Below are 20,155 nucleotides of genomic sequence, written 5' to 3'. Positions count from 1 at the left end.
GGTCCTCTCCCTGTTGTCTGCCTGGGCTGCGAGGAGGAGCGCAAGCTCAGCCTGTGTTGCTTGCTCCGACCCCCTCGGTGGGCCCTTCCCCGAGCCGCCGTGGGCCCTAACGGGCGCAGAGGTCGCAACGCCATCTGCCGTGGTAGACGCCGTCGCGGAGCGGGCACCGCCTGGCCCTGACCATGTCTTGTGTCCACTACAAGTTCTTCTCCAAGTTGAGCTATGACACAGTCACCTTTGGCGGCCTCCACATCTCCCTGTGCGACCTCAAGCGCCGGATCATGGGCCGTGAAAAGCTGAAGGCGGCCAACTGCGACCTGCAGATCACCAACGCCCAGACCAAAGAAGGTGCGTGGAGGCAGCGGGCGTGGGGCCTTGGGGACCGTGTGGCTGGCATCGTCGCAGATGGCCCCACGGCGGCCGTGGCCTGCGGGACCCACACTTTGTGGCTCGTCCTCACGTAGCGTGTCTCAGCCTGGGACCCATCCCGCCGGCGTGCAGGGGGACCAGGAGGGCAAGCGGCACCGGGGTTTAAGTGGGCCGGGAAGCCATAATGCGATTCGGCCACGATCGGTAGCTGTGACTTGTGTTGGGGGCCTCACAGAGCTGTTCTTTCATAGTTGCTGTTCTTTCGTAGTTGCTGTTCTGACAACAACCTTCAGATCTGTGTTTTAGAGGCGGAGCTAGGCGGCGAAGAATGTGTGCTTGATGTGCGACATGTAGTGCTTACAAACGTTTTGGTTTCCTGGAATTCTTCTAGGTAGAATGATAAGGAAATGTGGGAGGATAACTTGTAATAACAAACTTGCCAGATTTCTTTGAAATCTGGTGGAGGAAGCTGAAAGTGATAGAAATGGAACAGATGGCTAATTGGAAGACAAAAAGTGGGTTTGGTGACTTAATTTTGTCTTCGACTTGTTTTACTCCACTACATTGGAAAACTGGTTTTGTGGCTGTTACAGAAACTGCTCCCTGCCACGTTTTGGATCAAGAGTGAATCTGTGAGTTATAAGCTATACAGAGCCTTTAAAGCCTTGAGGACACTTGCCCATGAGTGTTCTCTGTATCTAAATTATGCTTTGGAATTTCTTGTTAATATAGCTTCTTTTCTACACCAAAGACATTGCCATTCAGATGCTACTGAGCATCATTTTCATCATCCCTTTCTACCCGTGTCTTTTTCTCCTGCTACTACGTGTTAACCACATCAGGGCAGTACTGAAGTTTTATGGCAGAACATTTATGGTCAATATACATAAGAAATGTTCTTAGAGAAGGCATATATTCTTTTAAATCTAGTAAATGGTGCTTGATTCTCGGAGGTGATAATGGTTTTGTATTACTTAGTATGACATTTCAGTTTGGTAGTCTGCCATCTTGGTGAGTTTGAATGGGATTAAATACCTTGGGTTGTGACTTTTCGGAAACAAAAAGACTTGTCAAGTGTTTTCATTCCCTAAACATGAAATTTCTTGTCTTTTTCCTCTGGTTCTGTGACACTCTTACAACCGTCTTTTCTTTAAAATGTGTACAGGTGTTTTTTTCCTCTTCCTGTGTGATGTATTAAAGCTTAAACAGGATAATATGTATGCTGTGGGGACCGTAACTTCAGCCCTAGCCTTTAGAGTGGTCGGACCGAAAGCTCGCTGTGTATCTACAGACATTAAAACTATTTTCAGGAGAATGGTTGCGAAGAGACTTCACAGCACAATGTTAGGGGTCTTAGGGATGCCATTGGATTGCATGACATGCGTAGGTAGTGATATGTTTCAGAAGTCTTGAATTTCTCTAGTAGCATTGAATACAATTGTCAAGAGCTTTTGAACAGTGTTTAATTGGCTTGAAGGGCTTTGCTGCAGAGGGTTTCTGAATTTTGTCTTCAGATGCTGATGTCCTTTCAGCTTCACAAGTGCTAGCGGGCTGAATGGCCAACTGGCTGACGTCACTCCTGTAATAGCTGGGTCTGTGTCAAACAGAGCCTTAAAACCAGAATGGTGGATGGTAATAAACTGTGATGGAGACCAGTTATTATCACCAGAAGGAGAAATGTTTTGAAATAGGCCAAACATGTGGATTCTGTTATAGCAGAAACTGTTATCAAGTCATATAGCATTCTGTTATAAAGTTTTAGAACAAAAACTTATGCTCGTAAGTATGTTCCCCCCCAAAGTGTTACTCTATATCCATAATACCAGGTTTTACAAAGTCTGTTGCTTTGTTTTCATACGTAATCAGAATCCACTGAAGGAAAAGTATCTGCCTCACTAGGTTCTGTTAAATGTGGTGTTGCCTAGAGGTGAAGTTAAAGCAGGAGTATCTTCCCTGCTTTAAAGAGCATCCCTCTTGTTTGACAGTGACAAGATCCTCCTCTAGGCAGGTTGTGTTGCCCTTTGGCCATTGTAAAATGAGTATAAAATCTTACACTGCGTATATGAGTGACACTGATGTTTATTGAAGCTTTCCTAAGGGTGTTTTCCATGTGAAAAGGCAAAAATCCCCCAGTGGTTTTCAGAGCAAAGCTAGAGAATACATTTCAGTGCCATGTATATGTATGCCCAATTTCTGGTTTCTCTGCGTGACCGTGAATTTCAGTTTTTGTTAAGCAGATGCAGATGCTTAAACTCACCTTCAGAAGATAAAGGGAAACACTAGACCCGGATATTCTGCCTAAATGGGATGTTTGGCATTCTTGCACGTGGACATAAAGTATTGGGGTTTTATAACATTGCCTGTGCAGGAGTCCTGACTAAAGGCTGAAATGATCGTGGAAAGAACAAAGTGAACCTTGAGTGAAGGTGGCCTACTTGTTCAGATTTTGCCGAGCACTCTAAGCTTTTACAGTTCAGTAATTGTTACTTTTCATCATGGCAATCTAGTAATAGAAGCAATGCTAATATAAGCTAAAAGGAAACAGGATTTTAAATACCAGTGGAAAAAACTGATGTGATGGACTCTCTTTAAGATGCTGGGGAGGCAAAATGGATGGTTGGGACCTATTTTAAAAGGTGCGGGGTGGTGTGGGGGGGTGTCCTCTTCCATGCTTACTGCAGAGGCAAGTTCTATAAAGGCAGAATCACAGAATCACAGAATCAGTACGGTTGGAAAAGACCTGTAAGATCATCGAGTCCAACCTGAAAAAAAAAAAAAAACCCCCAAAAAAACCACCCCAAAAAAAAACCACCAAAAAAAAAAAAAAACCCACAAAACCCACACCACACAACAACAACAAGCCACAACCCACCCAACACCACACAGCACCATGTCCATCAAGCTACATCCCACAATGCCACATCCACACGCTCCTTGAATACCTCCAGGGAGGGTGACTCTACCACCTCCCTGGGCAGCCTATTCCAATGTTTCACCACTCTCTCAGTAAAGAACTTTTTCCTAATATCTAGCCTGAACCTCCCCTGTCGCAACTTGAGGCCATTTCCTCTTGTCCTGTCACTGGTCACTTGGGAGAAGAGACCAGCACCCACCTCTCTGCAACCCCCTTTCAGGTAGTTGTAGAGAGCGATAAGGTCTCCCCTCAGCCTCCTCTTCTCCAGGCTAAACAACCCCAGCTCCCTCAGCCGCTCCTCATCAGGCTTGTGCTCCAGATCCCTCACAAGCCGCCCTTCTCTGGACACGCTCCAGCACCTCAATGTCCTTCTTGTAGTGAGGGGCCCAAAACTGAACACAGTATTCGAGGTGCGGCCTCACCAGAGCTGAGTACAAAGGCATGATCACCTCCCTGCTCCTGCTGGCCACACCATTTCTGATACAAGCCAGGATGCCGTTGGCCTTCTTGGCCACCTGGGCACACTGCTGGCTCATATTCAGCCGACTGTCGATCAACACCCCCAGGTCCTTTTCCGCGGGGGAACTTTCCAGCCACTCATCCCCAAGCCTGTAGCGTTGCATGGGGTTGTTGTGGCCGAAGTGTAGAACCCGGCACTTGGCCCTTCAAAAAGCCTATACTCGAGAATGATGCATTTAAACTTGCCTCCTTTTAATTTGATCTGGATTTCTTGACCTGTCTTTTACAATAGATGTTCTCACAATATAGTGGAAGAACTGCAAACTCCAGAACTGAGGTTTCTTGAGTACTCTTGCCTGCCCTGTAACATTCTGACTCCAAACACTTGGAGAATGTGCTATTCTGCTTATCAGGCAAAATTAAAACCCAAACAAAACAAACATGAGACTCTGGACTGGTCTTAATCTGGTGATTTGTGGTCTGGACCAGAAGGAATACTCCGTATGACTCCGTTCAGCAGGTAGAAACAGCTGCTTTCGGCTTCCAGAACTGCAGCTGGCGTGATCTACCATTGTTTGTCTGGGCGTCAGTGCTGTTTCCATTGAAATGCAAAGCACTGAGCAGCTGAGAAGTGTGGTTGTTGATGGATTAAGCCCCAAGAAATAGGCAGCCATGGCAGGCTCTCTTCTGTGTTCTGTCAGTCTGGAGCACTAGCAGCACAGGTGAAGCGTTTTCAGTTAAGAGCTATGAAAGCGACGGCGCAGAGTTTTCGTGCTTTAGCTAAGTGCCTGGTTTGCTGCAGGGCAAGCTAGGCAGGCTTTAGAATCTGGTTTATGCAGGTGAGACTTTGCTGTGGTTTGTTTTTCTCCAGAGGTCTATTGGTTTTGTAGCCTAACGGAAGCCAAAGCAACCTAAGCTAGATGAGGAAAGAACCTCGTGCATTAGCAGACTCTCCTTTAGTGACCTTTGAGACCATTTTGCTGTTGGCATTCAAACTATTTTAAAAAATGAGGGAGATTTTGCTGCTTGTGTTTGAGTCTCAAACCTGAATTTATGTTGGTTTATGTCTGTCTTTATGTTGTTTTCAGAATACACAGATGATCATGCCCTGATTCCTAAGAACTCATCGGTAATTGTTAGAAGAATCCCTGTGGGAGGAGTTAAAGCTACCAGCAAAACCTTTGTTCTGTAAGTATCCATAAAGCATTGTATTCTTTGTTAGGGGTTTCAGTGTGTTGACTTTTTTTACAGATACTAGTTTACAGAGGCATTCCGCTTGTATCTTTCTTGTTAAAGCTGCTGTTAAGTTTTGTTGTCAGGGGGTAGATTTTAGCGCATCTGTCCCAAAGTAGACTTACATTTTTTGGCCTGCTGGGGCACGGGGTTCGAACTCCAACAATGGTAACTTGTAAGATGATTCTGTGGGGTTTGTTCCTGGGGTTGACTGTTCTGAGATCCAAGTTGTAGATCCTGTTCCCTCTAGGTGGAGAGATTCCTTATTATATGTGTTTGCTTTTATTGCTTTTATAGTAAAGAGAGATACGCACTGTAGTGTAAACTTGTAATTTGTTCCCGTCTCAGAAGAGTCTGATTCTGAGTGTTTAACTATTTCTTGCATTTGGGGGAGGGGGGCGGGATATGGCAGGTATTCTTACGCCCCAAATCTGGGGGTTCTGCATACTAGCTATAGAGGAAAGACCAAGGGTTGCCAGCTGGCCAGCCAGGCAAACAAGAATTTCCATTCACAAGTGATTCCTATTCGTTTCCTAAAGACAGTGCCTGTTTCAGGCAAGAGAAGAACAACAATATCCTAAAGTGTATTGCCTTTTGTGCGAGCACGATGAAGGAACAGTTAATCCTTTCCAAACTTGAAACTCAGTAAGCAGTTCCGCACGTTCCTAAATGTTACTGGTTGTCTTTCTTTGTCTGTTTTTACCCTAAGCTGGTATCTGTGCTCCAGGTTTTAATTCTGTGTTCCTAAGATTTACGGAGGACAGAGAATCGGGTGTACTGATTAAAATTACAGCTCTTCAAATGCATGTCATGTATGTATTCATACAGTCCCGTTCTGTATCAGCTACATTAGCATTGTTTGAATGGCCATGTTTTCCAGCCGCCTTAAAGGTACGCCTCTCCACCACAATCAGTAGCTATTATTAGCTTGTGGTTTTGCCATGTCTTTCTAACGTTGGTTCTCATAAATCAAGTAGACTGATGAGTTACAGTGTGTCTTGAAGAAACACTGCAGCAGCGTGCTGGTGCCCATGAAGCATTTGCAAGCAAAAACCCCTGATTTTATGTGGCTCTGCATGTAAACTTTGGGCATATTACTGCAGTAGCTGCTGCAGTGCTTTCAGGCACTGCCTAGTAATTCGGGACGCCACAGCGTTGTGCTTATAAACGTGGCCTTGTTGGGGGGGGGTTAATTGAAATATGGATGCTTAGTGCTGTCTTGTCAGTGCATCCTCCCTTACTGGTTGGATGTCACCCTCTCCTGCTATTGTAACGCTGCCCTAAAACGAGAGGATAGGTGCTGCTAGCCTCAAAGATTAAATAAGTAGCTGGATGTGGGGGTAAGGAAGGAATGGCACTGCTGTTCTAACGTTGAAAATTAACCAGGCAGATTAGCTTTCTATTCCTTCAGCTGGAAACATTGCAGAAACGACTGGTAGAGTGGTTAACGTTTGGGAATGATGAATGTGTGCTGTAATGGTGGAGAGGCCTTCAAAATGCGTTACTCGCCTTGGAGTATGTTCTTCAGGGTCAGTGGATGAAGAAACCCTTGTGTGGCAATCTAAAGTATCTCCTCGAACTTGCTCATCTTCAGGAGGTACATGGCTCTAACTGCGAGCCCGGTGGTGGTCTAGCAGTGGCAGGAAGCATGAGCCTTTCTATTTGGACATCAGTTCCACAGCAGCCTTTGAATTGCCTCTGCTCATGGGACACTTTGGATGATGTGTGAATGGTTTGTTAACGATATCAGTGGTTGCATGTCTGATTCCTGATGAGCAGCATGCAGATACAGATCAAGGAGTATGTGGAAGCTCAGCAAGGTTTCAAATGTAATAAGTATTTCCTAAGATATTGTAGCATTTTCAAGATTTTCTTAAAGCAAATTCTGGCAATTAAGACCTTTTTTTTTTTTTTGTCACAGGGCTCCTAAAGCGCACAAAACCCTGGGAACTGCTTTCAGGTGACATTTCTACTACTATTTTTAGTCAATGTAGCATAGGTAACCCATGTAGTATTTTGGCACTTTCATGGCTAAGTACGGTAGATATCTGAACACAGTGCTTGGGCTGCCACAAAGAAACACTGTTCTGAAGACTGTGCTGCTAAAACTGTTGTTATTTCTTTGTCAGATGACTGATTTTTTTGTCTTAAGTAAACTAGCGCTTCAAAGGGTCTCGACTACCCCTGTTCTTTCTTAGAAACTAAAGTACTCTCTCTGGTAGCTATTTGTAAGACTAGGGCGGGATATAGGGATTGGCTAAAGTTTCCTTCATTATCTTGAGGGTTGAGCATTTAAGAACACAAAACTTAACGCAGCAGAGACAAAATGTCTGAAGACTTCCTCTTGCACTGTTGTGTTCTCGATCTCTAAGTCTTCGAGTGATTTCAGACAAAGTAGACGTGGGATTTGGGGGGTGGGGGGGTGGTGTTTAATGCATTGAATGTGATCAAAAGAGAGAGACGAGTTTATGTATAGGAAGAAATTTCCACATTCACTAGACTATCAGAACATAATGTTTTGATGTTCAGGTTTTATAATGTGTTTTCACTGCTTGATGTTGGGTACAAGTGCTTTAAGTTCTCATCTCCTTGATTTCTTCTTCTAGAAGTCGAACTGAGCCAGTGAGTGGAACACCAAAAGCAGTATGTAAAAACACCATCTCAGACTTTTTTCTCCACACTGCACTTAATTGTCAACAATGTAGCCTTGTATTAATTTTCCAAACATTAACTTAATATATTTTCCAGTAAACCATAGTATATGTTGTGAATACCATGTATTGGATTCAGCATAACTGAGTCATGCCATCGTTTGCACAGTTCTAATGTGAATCTTGGTCTTTGTGCCTAGTAATGCATTGTGTTTCACATTGAATATGCCAGAATATTTCCTGAATGACTGTGTACTGTGCAGGTAACGTATGATAATTTTTAGATCGTGTAGGCTCAAGGTTTGCACAGTTGAACATGGTGCCATGTTCTACAGCTGTCTGTCGACAGCTAGTAATCTGGATGTTTGTGTAGGTTGTTGTGTGCTTTTTGTTTCTTGCAATAAAGGGTGTTTGGAGTGTATTTTTTGCCATTTTCACATTCTGCTTTTTCTTCACTGGAACGGTGTGAGGCATTACACTAACCCTGGATCATTGGATCTGATCACTTGATAAGGTGTTAGGGTAACTTAATCTAGAAATTCATGAACTCTGGGTCTGTGTTGTGTGAAGAATACAGCCTCTGATGCTCGTGGAATGGTAGGCAATCAACTTAAAATTGAAAACTTTTTGTAGGTAGGTCTAAAACCACTACATCTAAATCTGACATCCATAATTCTATCACTGATTGGTTCAAATTCCTTTTTGGACATGAATGCCTCTCATTGTGATTTTGAGTTAGTTTAACTGGCCCAGTGACCCTAGCAGTTAAAGTAATGCATTTATGTAAACCACGTTTAGAGTATTTGGTCTAATTCTGATGGGGTTTTATTTCCTGAAAACAGTTGCTTTCCTCTTTGCTTACTAGCATGTGTATAAACACAACTCTCATGTTCAAACATTATTATTATTATTGTTGTTGTTGTTGTTATTGTTATTGTTATAAACATTAGCCTCGTGTGCTCCCTGGCATGTCTGTGTTACCTTTCTAAGTAGCATCTTACCATAAGCTAACATAGATGTCTCAAAAAAAAAAAAAAAACCAAAAAAACCCAGAAAAAGGAAGACTCCTGGAGTGGGAGGGAAGACTTAGTGTTTGTTAGAACTAATTAAAGTAAATGAAAGACCAGGCAAAAACATTCCCTTCTTGTTTGCTCTGACTGTACCTGACATGGGTTGTGGGTAGCCACAGGGAGGGTGGAAGCCTTGCATCTCTCTTTACAAGTCCTCTCTCTCTCTCTCACTGTCAAAGCACGGCAGCCTCAGGTGCTTCTAGGCTTGGAGGCACAATGAGCTTTATTCTTAAAGCTAGCTCAGGTCTTGGTCTGAAGGGTGGGGGGTTTGTTTTCTTTGGTTGGTTTTTTAATACACGTATTTCTGTAGGTATTTCAAAGCAGAACCTGGATCTTACTGTGGTGGGAATAAATCACTGGAAAGCTTGCCAATTATTGTTGAACAGTAAGGCAGCAAAATGAAGTTTAGTTAAGGTATTTTTAAAAAGGCTGCACAAAAGCTGATACTTTAACTCTTCCTTCATTGTCTTGCTGTTCTGTTAGCTGTTGTTGTTGTACACTTCCAAATTTGTGCTGCTGGCCTACTGTTACTACAGCCAAGGCAAGAAAGGGGATCCTTTTTGGTTTAGCATTACTATGTCAGTAGCTGCAAGGATCTCTAGTTGGAATTTGTCCTTAGAGGCTGCAGAAATGCAGAGAGTCGTGCCCATCGTTTTAGCGCTGTTGAGCACAACTGGGATCCTTCCTGGCTGAATTTTTAGTTTAGCCAAGCTGTCGGGCTTTAGGAAACCACTGTAATTTAAATGTAGCACCCCAGCAGTGAAATTAGCCTTTTCGTCCTCTGTTCTGTCCCCTTTCCCACTTGCTTTGTGTTAGTTTCTGTTTAGTCTTCTGTTTGAAATGGGAGTTAATACATTGACTGTCGAGTCTGGGGTTTTGGGTTTATTTTTTGGTGTGTGGGGTTTTTTCCCCCCCAGTTCTTCTGCAGTATTACCTTAGGGCTGTATACACGTTTCATGGAGATGTTGTTTCTACTTGACTGACTGGAGGGACTGGCAGGAAATACTCCAGTAGACATTTAAAGGGAAAAAAAAAAGACACAAGAATGTCGGGTGATTGGAAGGTGGCCGTTGGGCAAACGTACTAAATAGTACATTAATTATCTATTTGCTGCTTTTGATAGCTGTTTAGTAGAAAGGAGTGCTATCACCTCCATTAAGAAATGAGACTGTTGCCTGCAGGCCATATAATAACCGCTTCCTAAAAACCAGAAGAACTAATTAATAGTTTATTAACTGCTCTGTTTCAGTTACTGGTCAATATTAGACTGTTTAATGCTAGACTCCAGTCGAGAGCTTTCCTCATTTCTTGTTTGCTGCTGAAAAAGCACCACGTGACAGTGGTTGTGCCTGCCAGGAGAGAACATAGGCCTGTTTTCCCACAAGTAAAGAAGAGTGGCATGCGGAGCATGAAGCTTCAAAATGCTTGAGCAGGCTTCCTTTTTAACAGAACTAGGTACCAAATGTTCTCAAAAGAAGGGAAGTTGGATCTTGTGGTAAGACTTGGCAATGGAAAGGTGGCCTCTTTTTCCAGATCTGGGTGTTCCTCTCCAAAGGCACATTTTCAAGAACTTTGGAGTTGGTAATATAGTAATGTTGCATGTGCTTTCCTAAACGGAGGGAGAGGGAAGGATTAACTGGAGGGAGGAAGCATCTTCTGCAGGTAGGTATTTTTCCCCCAGACTCTGCTAAAACTGTTCCCTTGAATTCCTCCACTACATGAGGTAATAAAGGACAAGAGCTTTTTCCAGGGAAGGGTTTTAGTTTCTCTTCTGACCAGTTTCATGGCCCCTTGAGGAGAGCTGTTCAGTTTACATGGTGAAAATTTTTCTATGTTTTTGAACAACTTCAGACATCGTAAGCAGTGATTCCGGTGTCTTTCTGATAATGTTTTACTAGTGTAAGCTGAAGTGCTGTTCGTGGCACAATGTAATTCAATATGCTGGAAAAGGAACAAGAGAAGAGTTACCCTTTTCACTTGTGGCAAAACTGCCCTTCGGTATTAGTTCTCACTAGACACTGCAGTCCATTACTAACCCGTGGCCTGAGGACTTCATTCCTGCAAGCTGTTCCAGTAGGCAGCAGGGAGGGAGGAGTATGGCTGCAATGGAGAAAAAAATGACAGGATTGTGCTCTGAGTCCATGTTTTCATCATCCTTAGAAATTGCTTTTGGACTGGTAGCAAGGAGAATAATATTAAATTCTCACAGTTCCATAACCAATTTGGAGAGTATGGCCTGTGGTCTAATAAAATACAAGAAATCAGTTTTTATAGGCTACTCTGTCATGGTAAACACCTTTATTTCAATACTTTGAGCAGTTTCTTTTTTTTCTAGACAAAGTGGTGGGTTACTGCTATGGCTGATGTTTTGGGTTGGCATTTTTATTGGGGTTTTGTGGGGTATGGTGAGTTTGGCGTTTCTAAACTTACTGACAGGAGGGGCAGAGTTCGTGTTTCAGGGCTGATCTGCCTGTGCTTCATTTTCACCGGCAACTAGACTGTGTTCATAAAAAGCATGACCATGTGCATTTATAAATGAGGAGACGTTCACTGATTAATTTCCAAACTACCCTGAAAATAAGTTTCCTGTAGTGATGCTTCCTTCTCAAATAAACTTAAATTTTTTTTCAAATCCTTTTTTTTGCTGAAAATTGGCAGCTTCCTTAGCCCTTTGACTTCTAAGCAGTTGTAAGCATTTGACAAGGGTCCCTCTCTGAGATACTCTGGAGCAGTAAGTTGATCTCCAGCAGGTTTGGTTATTGTTGTTTCTCCTCATTAACCACATAGGCACTCTTAAGCTGTCATAGGTTTGGACTTTGTTTGGAACAAATACAAATTACACTAGGTTGGAAATGCCTCTTTCCGTGACACTCAGAGGATATAGTGCAGACTTTCAGGCTACAGTAGAGGTTAACTATTGCTATGTTTTGATTGTAGAACTTGAACGTGTGTTTAATTTTTTCTGAACAGATTGATGACTCTTCCGCACCGATTCCTCTGGCCCAGCTTATTAAGGTATCTCTAGAGTCTTGTCAAATACTTTAAAAAAAAAAGGGGTTGCTTCGTCTTTTTAAATCTTATACTGTGATCTGTAGCTGGATAACTGTTGTAATGTGAGCAAAGCTTGAATGTAGTTTTTAAGAATTTAAAGTATTTCTTTTAACTTCAAAGTGTGTGTGTATTTTGATACTATCCTGTGAAGAGTAGTCGCCAGTTTGGGAAGATAGAAGGGGAGTACCTTAGCAGCCTCAACGTAATGTTGCAGTATTACTCGTCTTCAAGACACAAAGAAGCAGCACTTCAGAAGCTGTTTACCATTTTTCATACCTTTCGTTAATTTTGCACTGGAAACTCACCCAATTTTCACAGAAGAATTTAGTTGGCTCTGAGTTACGGACATTTCAGGGGGTTTGCAGCAGCCAAATTAGAGGCGTTTCTGGAACGTGGACAATTGCATGGCTATTTTTCAATTTCTAGTCATTATAGTTATAGATCCATTCTTTGAATGCTGCACGATTTCATAAATCAGAGTAGCTAGAGAGTGGACAACACAATAGACTTTGTTTGAACGCAGGCTGTGTCAATTGTGTAAATATACCTAACTGTTTATAGGACTAGACCAAGGGGTACGTGTGGCATATTAGCAGATGTGACCTTCTGAAACTGTTGTAATGCCATGTTTTGCCATGGAACTGCCTGCATTTTTTGCTCAACAATGTGTAACTTTCTCTGGGAAAGCACTAGTGGTTGCACTTTGTGAAAAGGCACAGTGCTAGCCAATGAAATGACTAGTCTTTAAAGTTACAAAGATGAGAGAAGGCAGGGCCTAATGCAGAGGAGCTAGTTCTTTGTTCTGAAAAGAAAGGCTGGAGTTCATTTCCGAGAAGGAGAAAGCTCTTCCCACTGCTACCTTCTTCCATCTCTCACTGCAGAAATTAAGTTGGGTCCATTTGGCAAAAAAAAACAACAAACCAAACACAAACAAGAAAATTCCTTGGGAAGGTAGCCAGCAAAAGAAATTGGTCTCCATTAGTGCTGTCCCTAAACGTGTCCTTGTTTCCGTAAACTCCTGTGAAGTTTTACTCTAAAATGTGGAAAACTGTCCAAGTGGTGTACACATGTAAGCTTTCGAGAAAATTTAAGTATATCAGAAAAATGCAGGGACATAGCATAAAGCAGCTCCAGACTGTTACTTCCTCTAACCTCTTTTGTGCAGACTGGCTTAGCATGGAGGCAATGTGTTGTGAAAAGTTTTCTTTTTGACTCTTACTATGTATTAAATGCCATCTTTGACTTTTGCTCTATTCCTGGGAACGTTTTGTGGGGTTTGGATGTGTTTTGTAAACCGTTTGGGTTCACACAAACTAGTCAAGTATCTGTAAAGTTTTCTGTAAACGTTAATGGAAGCGCTCTCAGAGATGTCGATCTGGACAATGTTACTGTCTGTATGAAACACCCATTTAATAAAATGTTGAAAGTAGTTGGTTGCTTTTGTGAATGCATGCATAGAAGAAGAAAAACATGAGTGGTTGGTCGGAATGATAGGTGCTTGAAAGTCCACATCATTTACAGTCACTCCCTTAGAGCCTGCTTGTACCTGGACTAGTGTGTAATAAAAACATTTGAACAAATACTACTTAAAAACAATCAACTGCCGTCAATAATTGGAAGATCTAGTTCTGCATAAGGTTTGGATTACAATTTGTACGTTAAAAGGACACAGTCAGCTGGAAAAAACTGCAGGTTCTGCTTACTGTAGTTTAATCATTTAACATAGAGAAGTTAGAGAAGAATCTTTTGTCTTGCTGAGGGGTTATAAAAAATTTGACTCCTTCTAAGGCTTCTGTGTCTGAAGCTGGCTTTCAGCAAGGAGAAACAACCTCTCCGGCTCTTCAGTTGTGTGTCCTTTTAATGCTGCAAAATGTAACTAGTGATATTTGCATACATCTTTCTCAATTAAATGTACAGTGGACATCTTCTCCTTCAAATAGTCTGGAGCTTAAAAATCAGTTTAAAGGCCGTGGATAGTCTAATTTTTTCTACACATAGCTTCAGTCCACTTGGAAGAAAATGGGATCGATTAGACAGGTCTTTAGGTAAGGTCCAAACAGAGCCTAAGCAGCTGTTTTCATGCGACCTCAGTGAGCGTTGTGCTGCTCTTTACAGGACTGGGTGAGTGGTGCTGTCTTTGGCTGTGTGGGCTTAAATGTGGTTCTAATGTGTGCATCCAATAATTACCTCTTAAACAGACCACCAATCTGGCTGAAGCCAATGCTTCCGAAGAAGACAAGATAAAAGCTATGATGATGCAGTCTTGCTGTGGATATGATCCAACCAGGTAAGTGCTGATAATGTCAAATCTGTTCTTTGAAGCTGATGGGAAAATGGTAGAGATGTTTGTTTTAACACAAGAGACACATGCATATCTTCTTCTTTTTCTCCCCAAAAACGTTTAGTTACATGAAGAAACCCTTGGGTCCACCTCCACCGTCATATACTTGCTTTCGTTGTGGAAACCCTGGCCACTATATAAAGGACTGCCCGACAAATGGGGTAAGATTGTGGGGGACTTCTGGTCTTAGTTTTGTTTTTTTTTTTACCTTGGCAGTTAGGTAACAAATACATGACCACGCATATGAAGAGTTGTTTCTCTTGGGGTGAAATGCACTTTATATGGCAATGTTGCAAAGCCCTTCAAAATTCAAGGGAGACCTGGAATTACAAATGTGAAATTTTCTTTTTTCTAGGTCATAGACATTAAATATGTCCATAGATCTTTCTCTGTGAACTTTCATGCATATTTTTATGTATTTCAATATTACTGGGAATTTTTGTGGTTTTAACTGTGGTTTTAATGACAGTTCATCATTTTCTGTATTTTGTATAAAACCAAGATGTTTCTGTTGACCCCATCTATTGAATATTTGCGTGTGTTAATTGCACGAGTCTCTGGTTGAGCTGAGGGATATTTCACCCTGAAGGAACCTGAAGTTAAGCCAAAGAATGTCGACTGAGTTCAAAACACTGCTCCAGGCTTTGGAACATGCTGACGATACTCATTTAGGAAAATCAGTGTTTCAGCTGAGCAACCCTTACGCTAGGCAAAAGGAGAGGATGAAAGGCTTTGCTGCGTAAAATAATCACTGAAATGTCATTTTAAGTGCGGGTCATCAGATGAGATATGTCTGCATGGCTTTTCTTAACAGAACAAAAATTTTGAGTCTGCTCCCAGACTTAAAAAGAGCACAGGAATTCCAAGGAGTTTCATGATGGAGGTGCAAGATCCCAACACAAAGGGTGCTATGCTGACAAGCACTGGAAAATACGCAATACCAACTATTAATGCGTAAGTATGGCATTAGTTGGACTGACCAAAAAGTGAACGAGCGAAACCATGCGTGAATGCCTGAGTGGCAATGCAACCAAGTTGGCCAGCCTCTGTAGTTACGGGGGAGGAAGCATTGTCATTGTGTCTTAACCTTAAAATCGGTGATACTTTCTAGTACTCACATAGGGTGGTCCTACTGTTCGTGCCCCTGGAAGTTGGTTCAACTTGTGGTGTGCTAAGAATATGTATTTCTGCAAAACGTTTCAGTCGTGTTCACAGTGGAGTCGTTCTCTTGGAAAGCTCGTTTTGCTTCTCTTTTATGTTTCAAAGGCTTCTTGCAAAATTTAACACAGAGCTGCTGGACTGAGATTTCCTCCCCCTCTGACTCTTGTCAAATCCCATGTGTGAAACAGACTGAGGTTTTCCTGTTGCTCTAAACTAAGAAAATACTACTGTGTGCTGACAAGAGTGGCTGTTTGAAAATGCACTTGGCCGCACTTCTGCTTTTCTGTCGTGGATCTCCTTTTGTAGAAGCTGCACCGTAGACTTCTTCCATTTATAAAACGTAATTATTCGGAGACTAACTTCATCCTGAGCCTGCCATTTACATTTAGCCTCTGGCAAAGGAGTGGTGGGATTCACTTCACCTGATTTCTAGCTGTCAAAAAATGATTTTTCTAGTCTGAGCTCATCTCTTAGTTGATCCCAATGAATGGGAGAGTTCTGCAGAAGGAAAAGTGTTCCCCCCTCCCTCTTCCAGTATTGTGGCTATAGGAAAGTAGTTTAAACTAAATGGCGACTTTTTAGAAGCCAAATGTGGAGTGAGCAGAGTTCCATCTATTATCTGCCCTTTGATAAAAGCTTGGAAGAGTTTTCCTTTACCCATCTCTGACTGGTTTCTTTTTCCTTCCCCACCTGCCCTCTAGGGAAGCTTATGCTAGAGGAAAGAAGGAAAAGCCTCCCTTTTCACCAGAGGAGCCCTCCTCCTCCTCCTCCGATGATCCCATTCCAGATGAGTTGTCATGTCCCATTTGTAAAGAGCTAATAACTGATGCAGCTGTTATTCCCTGCTGTGGAAACAGTTTTTGTGACGAATGTAAGTGTTACTCCCATGTTTGTTATTTCAAAACATCACGTCTGATCTTCTGAAAGTAGAAGTAGGAGATAACGCCATTACTTTGTTGCCAGTTCTACTTAATACTTGAGTATCCCCTGAATAGGAAAGGACTCCTCTTGCATAAAGGGAAAAAAAAAGGCAGAAACCTTTTTTCCCTTTTTACATATCCAGGTAAATCCTCTTTACATGCGGAAGGACGAGTATGAGAAGAGTGCGTAATTGTGCAGGTGGTTACAGTATTAGATATCGAATGCATTTAGTTTGTCGACAGCCCTTTCTCTCATACAAAATTAGATAGCCAACTCTGGTGACTCACTGTGGTCTGCCACAAAGGGCATTTAGTTAGGCATTTAATCCACATTCTTCTCCACGGGACAGTTGCTTAAGACCTTCAGAACTCAAACCTCCTAATGCTTTTTTGAGATGTGTTTTATTCAGGAGCCTTGAGGTTGGTGACTTCTCATTGTACTAGGTAGCGGAACAAAGACTAGTCGAAACATCAAGACACAGCCTACTCTACGACTTCAAATGTTACAACAGTGAAATTTCAAAACTCTGGAGTGATTTGCTGCATACTAGAAGTTATTTACATTACTGAACATGGAGAGCTTCATGCTCTCAATTCAAGACCATATTCACCCATTAATCATATACGTGTTTTTATACTTGGCTAGAACCCCGAAAATTGCCTTAGTTTGGCTAAAACTATTCTGATGATTCTAATGATTCACAGGTATTAGAACAGCATTACTGGACTCTGAGGAGCATACCTGCCCAGCGTGTCATCAAACCGATGTTTCTCCTGACGCTTTAATTGCCAACCTGTTCCTACGCAAGGTAACACGATGCCTTTCACAGAAACTGTTTGTAAGAAAAGGCAATTTGTAAAAAGCTGAAAGGGAAGAAAAAGAGCTTAAAAGCTGAAAGGGAAGAGACAATCTGGCAAGTTCAGGTCCCACTTTTGTTTAACATGATTGCCTCACTTTCAAGTTTGGAGCTAACACTGACGTACTTTAAATACAGATACTCCGAGTTACCAATCATTAGTATCAGGGTTTAATGTGATGTGTTCATATATCTGTACGTCCATTTCTTTTAGGCTTGATAGCATTTACAGGAAGACACAAGCAATTTTACTCTGTGCAGGCCTTTGTTCGTCCCTCTACTGAAGTTTCCTATTACCTTTTTGTCAATGTTTTTCTGCCTCTAGGCTGTGAACAACTTCAAAAATGGAACTGGCTACACAAAGAGGCTCCGTCAGCAGATTCAGGAGCCACAGCAGCCGCCACCACCTCCACCACCGCTCCTGACTGTTACACCTCCTGCTGCTCTGGTGAGTGCCGCTGAACTTTCTAAATCTTCCTCTCTGTCAGCCAGCAGTTTGTTGGAAGAGAACGTGAGTTTTATTTCAAGATATGCAGTGATTCTTGTATTTTAGTAGAGCTTATTTTCCGACTGTTTGCATTGATTCACAAGGGCTATCAGGTTCCTGTACCAAGGCAACCAGCATTACCAAGCCTTCTGGGCCCCCAAGGACAATCAATACCCACCACCGGTAAGTAACTATAACTGTAGAATTTCTTTAAAAAGATGATCTTCAGAGAAACTGAGTGGGATTTTTTTTCTTTTCCCTCTCCCCACTCCAAAAGGTCGCCCAATGAGTGCCAGTACAATTCGCTCAGCAGGTGGCAGACCGGGCTGGGAACTGTAAGTATTCCACAGAAATTCAATATATTACGACTTGTAAGCTGTTAAATGAGGCCGTAAAACATAGCTTACACAACAGCTGGTTTATAATGCAAAACGTATGCACAGGTCGTTGTGGAGAGTACAAGTGGTAATTCATTTTTAAATGGCTTCATTTGAATTGGCTTTAACAAAGGGGATCTGTGCTTGCGGTAAGATGATTGAAAATAGAACTCCAGTACATGACCGAAAAGAGGACTCTGAAAAATCAACGCTTTTTGAGGAAACCATAATTACATATGAAAATGAAATACAATTAAAGGGTCAGGTGGAAAGCCAGCCTTTTGATTACTAGCTGAACAGGGATGAAGAACTTGATTTCCCAATAGAAGTCAACCTCCAACATTCTTTTTTTTAACAACTTAGTTGATACTGATTGAGCAAAGTACTGGAAGAGTCAACGCTGTCATTTTATGGCAATTTTGAATTTCTTCTATTTAGTCATCTCAAATAGCCAAGCTGCTTTCTCTCAGTTGGAGAGAGAGGAGTCTGTGGTATCTATTATTGCAGTGTCAAGTTGCATCTTACTGCAACAAAAATGATTTGCACTGCATGTAGCTGCGGAGTAGTGAAAAATGTGCGCGTTCACGTGCCAGTAGAGGCCCGGCTACACCACCGTAAATCAATCAATAGCTGTGGGAGATCGATCATGTGATAGAAGTGAGTGGAGATAGACTTACCCTTCCTGTATGATTTTACATTAACAAAGCAGCAGCTGCTCTGTCTTGTAAGCAGAAACTTTTGCAAGTTCTGCAATTTGCAGTAGCGTTATGCCAGCAGCTGAAAGAACCTTTGACGTAAGCATGTGGAGAGGAAAAAAGAAAACAAACCAAATTTGGGAGGAAAAAAAATGGGGAGAGTGACTGTTTTGAATTAACTTATCTTTTTTGTCTGTGTGTGTTGTGGTGTTTTTAAGGCCCAAGTCTCCCTGTAGTGCTTCATCTTCCTCTACAAGTTTGTATACCTACTCCAAGTCAAGATCCGGTTCTTCCCGCTCTCGCTCCTACTCTCGGTCATTTAGTCGTTCCCCTTCTCGCTCCTACTCACGATCGCCGCCATATGCAAGAAGAGGCTACTTTTCTCCAGACAGGTTTGGTCCACCTGGGACCAGACGAGAGAATTCACCATATGCTCGGGGACGGAGGCAGGATTATCATGGTGGGCAGAGCCACCAAAAGTGTAATATCGCTGGAAATTACCCTGGAAAAACTTCTGGAAGAGAGAGGCATGGCATCAAAGATCCTACAAAATCAAAAGAGAAGGAGGTGGAACATCGACTGGGAGGTGACAAAGGAAATAAAGACAAAAAGCACCGGAAGAGAAGAAAAGGGGATGAGAATGGAGGATTTCCCAATGCTGAGTGGTTAGAAGGAATGAGAAAACCAAGAGAGCCACTTACAGCAGAAGACGTGAAAATGGACTCTCTGTTCATGCTCCCAAGCAGAGATGATGCCACCCCTGTGCGAGATGAGCCTATGGAAGCAGGTTCTATGGCTTTCAAAGCAGCACCTGAAAAGGAGAAAAAAGAGAAGGATAGGCCAGAAGCAAAAACTGACAAGACAAAGCGGAAAGTAGAGGTGGCTGTTCCTCCTAAGACAGACAATATAAGAAAACCAGCAAAAGCCTCCCAGGAGAAGGTGAACACCGATGGTGACAAATCCCCTCCAATGGAACCTGCTGTGAAAAAAGTGAAGGAGGAGCAGCCAACCTTAATGCGTTTCTGTTCTTAATTCATCTTCATATTATCTCTTGCAAAACATTTTTGAACTTGTGCATGCTCTTCATGTTGGAAAAAAGCACACAGCATCAATTAGTTTTTCTCAGTGTTTAGCTAGAGCTGCCAGCCTTTCCAGAGCAGCGCTCTGCTGTAAAACTTATTTTTTGTAAAGAGAGCAAGAGAAATCACACGAAAACATCTGCCCCGTAACAGTCCAATTAAGTAGAAGCACCAAGGACTGCAACTGTGACTTTCAAGTAGCTCAGCTGGGCTAACAGCGAGATGTTCAGATAAGCTTACTGCGCTGACTGAGACCATGTATAATTAAAAGGGCAGCTTTCTCTCCAGATTTCTTATTTGGGAATCCATAAGCGTTGATTATGGATTAATGGAATGGTTTAGTTGTAGTCCAACACTATTTGTTAATTCTGATCTGGGGATTTGCTGTATTAGATAGTACTTTGACAGTGCCGTTTAATTCTAGTTTGACTGAGTTTAGAATGGCTTTAATCTTAGTAATACAAGTCACTTTGGTTTTTACATGTAATAAA

At 42.2% G+C, this 20,155-nt stretch overlaps 2 protein-coding genes across 2 annotated transcripts; both read left to right on the top strand.

The window, feature by feature from the left end:
• Positions 1-182: 182 nt before the first annotated feature.
• On the top strand, positions 183-14,450 carry LOC132320043 (E3 ubiquitin-protein ligase RBBP6-like). Its single transcript, XM_059832146.1, has 6 exons — positions 183-348; positions 4,831-4,930; positions 7,582-7,618; positions 11,667-11,711; positions 13,946-14,034; positions 14,444-14,450. The coding sequence occupies exons 1-6, from the start codon at positions 183-185 to the stop codon at positions 14,448-14,450; spliced, it is 444 nt and encodes a 147-aa protein (XP_059688129.1).
• A 512-nt stretch (positions 14,451-14,962) lies between these two features.
• On the top strand, positions 14,963-19,617 carry LOC132320038 (E3 ubiquitin-protein ligase RBBP6-like). The gene is made up of 7 exons (XM_059832138.1): positions 14,963-15,042; positions 15,951-16,120; positions 16,875-16,978; positions 17,352-17,474; positions 17,618-17,696; positions 17,791-17,848; positions 18,804-19,617. The coding sequence occupies exons 1-7, from the start codon at positions 14,963-14,965 to the stop codon at positions 19,615-19,617; spliced, it is 1,428 nt and encodes a 475-aa protein (XP_059688121.1).
• Positions 19,618-20,155: the final 538 nt, after the last annotated feature.

Source organism: Gavia stellata, chromosome 33 (assembly GCF_030936135.1).
Source record: "Gavia stellata isolate bGavSte3 chromosome 33, bGavSte3.hap2, whole genome shotgun sequence".
Lineage (NCBI taxonomy): Eukaryota > Metazoa > Chordata > Aves > Gaviiformes > Gaviidae > Gavia > Gavia stellata.
Note: the sequence above shows the minus strand (reverse complement) of the source record. Positions and strands in the feature narration are given on the sequence as shown.